This window comes from Fundulus heteroclitus, chromosome 16, assembly GCF_011125445.2.
Source record: "Fundulus heteroclitus isolate FHET01 chromosome 16, MU-UCD_Fhet_4.1, whole genome shotgun sequence".
Lineage (NCBI taxonomy): Eukaryota > Metazoa > Chordata > Actinopteri > Cyprinodontiformes > Fundulidae > Fundulus > Fundulus heteroclitus.
In genome coordinates this window covers 22,402,397-22,409,714 of record NC_046376.1, presented here as the reverse complement: position 1 = coordinate 22,409,714, position 7,318 = coordinate 22,402,397, and the positions used below count along the sequence as shown (strand labels likewise).

Below are 7,318 nucleotides of genomic sequence, written 5' to 3'. Positions count from 1 at the left end.
TCAGAAGTATCTCGCGAACTAAACCGTGCGCAAGATAAAAAAAACAAAACAAAACAAAAAAAAAAAACGTTTAATAAGGAATAATTTTGAGTTGCCCCATTCTTTTAATAAATTAAACTGAAAAAATATTATGTTTAAATCCACCGTCTTTGTTAATTATATTTAACAAAGACGCTTGAACGTATCAACCTGTTGCTACGTAACACGGCGTAAACTGAGGGAAGACCGTTACATGGCGACGTCTAGAGACTAATCAAAATTAATAAATAAAATAACAGGCTAAAAACAAAGGAAACGCTTCAACTGGCAAGTTGGTTAATTATTTCCAACAAATTAAAATAATTATCTATTTGAACAATTTACTTCTGGGTGCGTCAACGTGTTGCTTAGCAACAAGAAGAAAACAAAATTACGTATGTCTTGGCTGTTTCGACTGAACATTGATTAAAAGAACAGTAACATTCTTTTTAATTATTGTCATTGGTAAGTATATAAAAAACATTTACACTTAGGTAGTTCAAATCAAGTTAATAGTCGATCTAATCTTTGTCACCTCATCAATTGTTTTAGTTGGGTTTAATGTATGATTTACCTTCCAGTGTTCCAACAGTCTAAATTGCAGCAACATGGACATGGACATTGACTCTGAATCTTCCTCGACGGATGACGACACTCTGGAGATTGATTTTCTCCAACATCTCAGTGAAAAAGAAAAACAGGCCCTACACAACAACAATCTTGAGAGTCTCGACCAAAGTGAATGCGTCAGTTTATGCGTAGAATTCAAAGGTAAAAAAAAAAATGATAAAATTGGTCTTTTTGACTGCTGAATGACAACGGTTTCAGGTCTAATTTTGTGAACTGATTCCTTTTGTTGTTGTTTCCAGAAATCTCCAAGATGGAGTTCCTACGTGATTTTACATCTCTGGTAAGGCTGGATCTTAATAACAACCTCATCGAGAAGATCTGGGGCCTGGACCATCTGACTAATCTAACCTGGCTTAGTAAGAGACCGTTTAATTCAAGTTCAGTTCATGTCTGTTACCGCTGTGTGCTGGATAAATTCTGGAAAATATTTCATAAAGCTTTTCAAAGTATTCATCTCCTTTTGAGCTTTTTCACATTAAATCACACTACAACCACAAATCGAATGATCACCAGTGTGTTTAATAATGGGGTTGATGTTTTCAGGGTGACCTGCATTGGACGTTCTCTGAGGTTTAGATAAAATGCAGTGCAGTCCTGCAGGCAGCACACAACCCAGTTCCCATATTATCAGCGGGACATGCCTATCGATAAAAGAAATAAGACACTTGGTTACTAAGGGCTTGTATTTATCACCCGAATGCATGTGCATCCCTCTTTCAAATACAAACCTGTGTAACTGCCCAAATGGCCCTCATCAAAAGTCCCCGCTGGTGATGTGCAGTGTTAGTCTTCCTCCACAAATACAATTTGCATGTCGCCAAATGGTCAATTTTGGCCTCATGTGACTAGATCACATTCTTCCACATATTTTTTATGTCCCGTACATGCCGTATAGCAAACTGCAACCAGCACTCTCTATGATCTATGTGCTACTCTTCCACAAAGACCAGAATTGTGGAGAGCACCACTGAAAGTTGTCATATAGACAGATTCTCCCACCTGAGCAGTAGATTAGTCCACCTCCTCCAGAGTTACTAGCACCTTATCGCTGCTTGTACGATTAAGGCCCTATTTTCCCAACCTGTCAGTTTAGGGTGTTTTGGTAGGTTAACATTTGTTTAGGACTCTTAGTGATATGTTCATGGTTTGGAATTTTGTTTTATCTCCTAAGGCCTCTGTGGTGTGTTTCTTGGTCTTCACTTGTGCTGTTTATTCACCAGTGCTCACAAACAAAACTCTGAGAACTTCACAGAACAGGCCCTTGGGCACTTCACTTAATTTACACATAGATGAACTCTATTTATAGTAGCTGTAAAACATGTTTCAACTCATATAATCTTTTTAATTCCACTTCACAAGCACTGCTTTGCGTTGGTCTATCCCAAGCCTGGAAAACCAACCCTAATAAAATATATTCAGGTTTGTGATTGCAATGTGACAAAGTGAGGGAAAGTTCATGGGGCATGACGACTTTCACAAGGCAATGTATTCTCAGAAATCATTTATGGTTGTTTTAAATGTATTTGTAGATCTGTCGTTAAACAGGATCAAGAACATTGAGGGTCTGGAGTCTCTGAGGAAACTTCAATTGCTGAATTTGTCCAACAACCAAATCTCTCTCCTTGAAAACATGGATACACTTGAGAACCTCAGTCACTTCTTCATTTCAAAAAACCTCATAAGACAGAAGGAGGCCGTAAGCATTTTTTTTTCTCTATCAAAACAACCTCAACTTTATGTAAAATTATAGAATGTTTGCTTAACCTTGTGCACATCTTATTTATTACAAAGGTGCTCTACCTCAGGAGGTTTAAAAACTTGTTCAAACTCTCTATCGCTGGAAATCCTTTCAACGAGAAGGACAATCACTCGTTTTATATTGCTGCCTTTCTCCCAAACGTGAGGCTCTTAGAAAACATTTTAATTGGCCAAAAGTTGGTAAGTCTATATTATTGTGCGTCTGTTTGGGTTCCTCAATTTTCTAAAGCAGTTTTGCATAATTTCACAATTAAGCTGTACGCCCCATACAGTGTGTAAGCCATTTCTGTCTGTGCAAATACAGAGAGAAGAAGCCTCCATCAAATACCAAGATGAGCTCAAGGAGTTAGGAGTTCAAGAGTCGCAGGAACAGCAACACGCTAATGGGTTCGAGCAACACCAGGTAAAAATACACAAAGTATGATAAGAATCATGTTTCCAACTGCAGATTTTTCCAAGTGAACACATTTTATTTCTTGCATTTCTTGTCTAATTGATGTTCTTTCTTTTTACAGGATGCGTTTGTAGACAATACTGTAATGAAAGGCAATGCAGAGTCAATCAAGCCACAATGCCTTCCAGGAGTGGCTCCTGCACTTCAGACATATCCTCTGTTTCCTTTAAACCACGCTGTAGTATTTGTTCATCAAACTGCACAAACTGACTACATCCCTGATGTTCCTTGACTTTACCCTTACAATTAAGAGTCAAATGACAGAGCTGTGTTCGCAGAAATTTGCCATAGGCTCAGCTGAGCACCAACAAATGGAGGCAGAGTTGAACTCTTTCATCTGTGGCCAACTTGAGACTAAGGCTTACTACCAGCAGAGGGTGGCACAGATTCTAGGAGAGTTTGAGGAACAGCAGACACAGGCAAGCAGAGAAGGCAAAGATATCTTTATTTAAAAAAATATTGAACTCAGTCGAGTTGACCAAATTGCTTTGTGTGCCGTAAATAATTGTATATTTTCTGTATTTTCTTATGCTGATTTTTATTCTTGTTTTCTAATGAGTTTTAAACATTCTAGAGGAGAGTCACAATAAAGAGGCTAGAAGACCCAGAGGTAAAAAAGATTCAAATCAACAACTGCATGGATGAAATCTCGCAGCTCTACAAAAGCCTCTTCACTCTGGAGTTTGAATTGATCGGAAATCTAGACGTAAGATTACACGAGATTCTCTTTGTTTGCTTGCACCTGGTAATGTAATTCGTGGTTTTAGATGAAATAATTTACTTTAGCCTCTGCTGTTGTGTCTTTTTATATCAGGACAATATCAAACAGTTTGACAGCTACCTCTCTGACATGGTGGGTAATCCGTAGTGAAACTCTACAACACTCATTTGTTCTTTAGCAGTAAAGCAACTAGGAATAATTTAAGCAATGAAATTTCTTAATAGTTTTCAATAAAATGCATCGTTTAGGATATTAAAAGTACTAAGAGATTAATTCAATGTCTTGTAAACAAGATTTTCTTATAGTCTTTAGCAGCCTTCCAATCTGATAACGGGACAATATGCAAATAACAGTGCAGTCAATTGTTTACTTTTTGTACTTCAGTACATCTCTTCTTTGAACTATACATGCATTTGCTCAGTTATGTCAGCAGGAAAATAGAATGCCAGCCATATCTAAGGCAACTCTGGTAAAGATGTGTAAGAAGCTTAAATAAATCAGAACAGATCATGAATGGGTGGTTGTGGTTCATGTACAATCGGCCAATAAGTAATGAAGAAAAATGTCTTTCATTTAAGAACATCTATTCAGAGGGGAAATGATCCCACATATAGAAATAATTGATTAATACTAAATCACTAGTGGAAAAATATATTGTACCTCACATTTAATACTTTCATAGTAGCTCCTTCAAGCCTAAAGGGCAGTCATTAGTGTTCTCCTATTTTATTTCATAAGGCTGGAGTAAATGGAGAGATGGATCGTTGGCTGTTTCTCTGCACAACCTCTCTAGATTTTCTATTATGTACTCTTCCTTTCAGCTCAAACCCCAGGATTTCAGTAGGATTTATCCCAAGGGACTGTGAGGGGCATGGAAGGTCAATTTTGTGATTGTAGAACCATTTATGTGTTGATCTGGCCAGTATTCTGCTAAAAGAACCAATTTACCCAATTTTTCAGTTTCCTGCGATCAGACTGAGACTTACTACATGCAGAGGGTGTCACAGATTGTAACAGAATTTGAAGAAGCATGCACAAAAATATGCACAACCTCTATAGAAATGCAATCAGATTTTATTTTATTTTTTTTTTTTGGTATTTCACACTGTCATTCACTCTTGACTAGGTTCCCAGGGCCTTTTGGAAAACAAACAGACTGACATCATCATGGATCTTTCACCATAATTAACTTAACAATGTACATGAGTTTCCTATTCATGTATCCATTATTTTTTTCACACCTGACGTGTTATTTATTTATTTATTTATTTTTAGCAGAAAAGATGAAACTTCATCTGATCTTATCCAAGCACACAAAGTTTTTCCCACTGGCTCATACCTAAAATAATGGGCCTCTGTGTCATGTCTTATTTATACAAGTTATTCATTACCACTTAAAAAATTGTAAAAGCTCTGGTCAAATTGAAAAAAAAATGTATAAATATAAACAAAAGCCTCAGTCAGATTTATTTTAAAGAGATTGTACCAGGTGAGGATATTTGAATATAACATTTCAGCAACAAGACAATTAAAATAAGGGGGAAAAAAATAGAAAAGAAAACACAAAAAGTATATTGCAGTGGTAGAATAAAAGACAGTAAAGAAAAGTTGGACTACAGACTGAAATCATTTCCGTTAAGTGTTTCCATTAATTGTTTAAATAGAAAAGTCAAAGGCAACTCTAAACAAGTGTGGGGGGGGGTTTTTAGAATGAGAATAACTTTATTTCATCAAGTTTAAACCACGGTTTGTTGTTATTGAAGCTGCAGATGATCTTAGTCTGCACACACACGTTCTCACAGAAGTTGATGTATGACATCACTACATCAGTTAGTTGGTTTTAAGTTAGAGGCTGAATCTTCGAAAGCAGTCCAGTCAGTGCTGTCCAGGCAGCCCTGGAGCATAAGCTTTGTTAACAGTCCGAAACTCAGGCTTAGAGGTTTTCATTTTCTATTTATATATCTGTATTGTATCTGTGAAGTCTTGCTTTATAGCTGTCACAGTGAACCTGGAATCCACTCTTTCACCGCCTCCGTTCGGCATTTTAAACCACCAGTCATTTTGATTTTGGGATGAGATTAATTTTGAGGGTTTTTTTTTTACACATCTTTACCAGAGAAATCAATAATTATGGCCAACAATATGTTTATTATCAAAATGGAAAAAAAGATTCCTGCTGAGAGTAAAAATGTCTTTATGTGTAGCTGTTTACAAGCAACGATTCAGCCGGCCATGATGACCCCCTGGAGACAACTGATGACGCAGAAATCCAGATGGTTACACAAGTCAATGACTTGAAAGCAGCTCTCATTAACAAAGTAAAGAACTTAATATTAAAAACACAAGTGCATGTTCAACGTAAATAACAACTCTTCCGCAACCCCCATCTTTATGCTCAATTGCAGATTCAGGAAAAAGAGGAAAAGAGGAATCGCATGCGGATCTCTGAAATCCAACAATATGTCGACTATCTGAGGAAACAGCTGGAAGATTTCATTGCACCAGAGGCCTCTCCATAACAGTCATTCATTTTGTCGCCCCATTTTTTTGTTAAAATCCTTGAGCCTTGCAAAAGTGGTTTGAATTTTGTGTGATAGACCAACTTGTATTTTGGCATATTTGTGAACTCAAATGAAAATATCTGCTTTTTTTTAATCACAAAAACAAAAAACTCAACATGTAGGATGAATATTCAGCTCCCCGTACTCTGATAAAACTAAAACAAATTGAGTCCGCCCATGTGTAATTTAGTTGTAGTATCAACCCTGTTGTTCTTTGACAGCTTCAGAAATTTAGAACAGAGGTTGGAGAACATTAGGAAATACATATTATTGTGAAAACTAGGAAACTGCTTCTGTTATTTTTTTTGTCTCTTCTTTGTCTTCTCATTCCCCAGTTGGTCTTGACAGATGGCCGTTGACACTGAGCCTGGTTCTGCTGAAGCTTTCTTCTTGTTAAAGGGGAGTTTTTCTTTCTACTGTCGCTACATGCATGCTCAGGATAGCTGCAAAGTCAATGATACAATGCATGCCGAATGTTAATGACTTGATGCAATCTGCTAATTTTCCTTAGATAGAAAACATTTAACCAAACTGAATAATAAACTAAGCATGACGATTGCATGATAAATAGGATCAATTGGAATTTATGTAGTTGACTTAGAATCTGTATATGACTTCTTTGAATTGACTTGTTTTTGTGACATGTTCTTTGAATTGACTTGTTTTTGTAACATGTTGTGAATTGGTGCAATATAAATAAACTTAATTGGATTAAAACACCACAGAGTATTATATATGGTAAGGTTGAGGAGAAGTTTGAAATAGGGTGAGATTATAAAACCATACTGTTGCACTTTTCAACCCATTGCTCTGAAATGGAAAGAAAATGGCATAACATTAAATGCAACAGATTATGACTTGCCACCTAAACTAACAGGCCAGGTAAGAAAAGCATTAATGTAGCTAACAGGCCCATGGAGGAGCTTCAGAGATCCACAACTCGGGTGGGAAAATTGCACACCCCTAATCTGAGCCCTGTGTAAGAAAGGCAAATATAAGAGAATTGTTAAAAGAAAGCCCTTTGTAAACGTTTGCCTTAAGGAATGTTGTGAGCACAGCAAGCGTGTAAAGGAATGCTTTGGCCAGATGAGGTCAAAGTTAGACCTTTGAGCTTTTACTATGAGTAATAATCTAATCATAGTAGATATAAATTCAATTGAGAACCTGCTCCAAGAC

The 7,318-nt window shown here is 36.7% G+C and overlaps 1 protein-coding gene across 1 annotated transcript; it reads left to right on the top strand.

Moving 5' to 3' along the window:
- Nucleotides 1-7: 7 nt before the first annotated feature.
- On the top strand, nt 8-7,111 carry drc3 (dynein regulatory complex subunit 3). The gene is made up of 12 exons (XM_036148035.1): nt 8-483; nt 600-789; nt 888-1,004; nt 2,178-2,344; nt 2,440-2,586; nt 2,711-2,809; nt 2,922-3,012; nt 3,107-3,279; nt 3,435-3,594; nt 3,628-3,713; nt 5,786-5,899; nt 5,987-7,111. Exons 2-12 carry the CDS (start codon nt 627-629, stop codon nt 6,098-6,100), a joined length of 1,431 nt encoding a protein of 476 aa, XP_036003928.1. The 5' UTR covers nt 8-483; nt 600-626; the 3' UTR covers nt 6,101-7,111.
- The last annotated feature ends 207 nt before the right edge of the window (nt 7,112-7,318 follow it).

What these genes read in the sequence shown, in the direction of transcription:
- drc3 (XM_036148035.1), top strand. Translation starts at nt 627, where the DNA reads ATGGACATGGACATTGACTCTGAATCTTCCTCGACGGATGACGACACT. An exon ending in GACTAATCTAACCTGGCTTA is followed by an intron (nt 1,005 to 2,177) that starts GTAAGAGACCGT and finishes ATGTATTTGTAG; the next exon opens with ATCTGTCGTTAAACAGGATC. An exon ending in AAGCAGCTCTCATTAACAAA is followed by an intron (nt 5,900 to 5,986) that starts GTAAAGAACTTA and finishes GCTCAATTGCAG; the next exon opens with ATTCAGGAAAAAGAGGAAAA.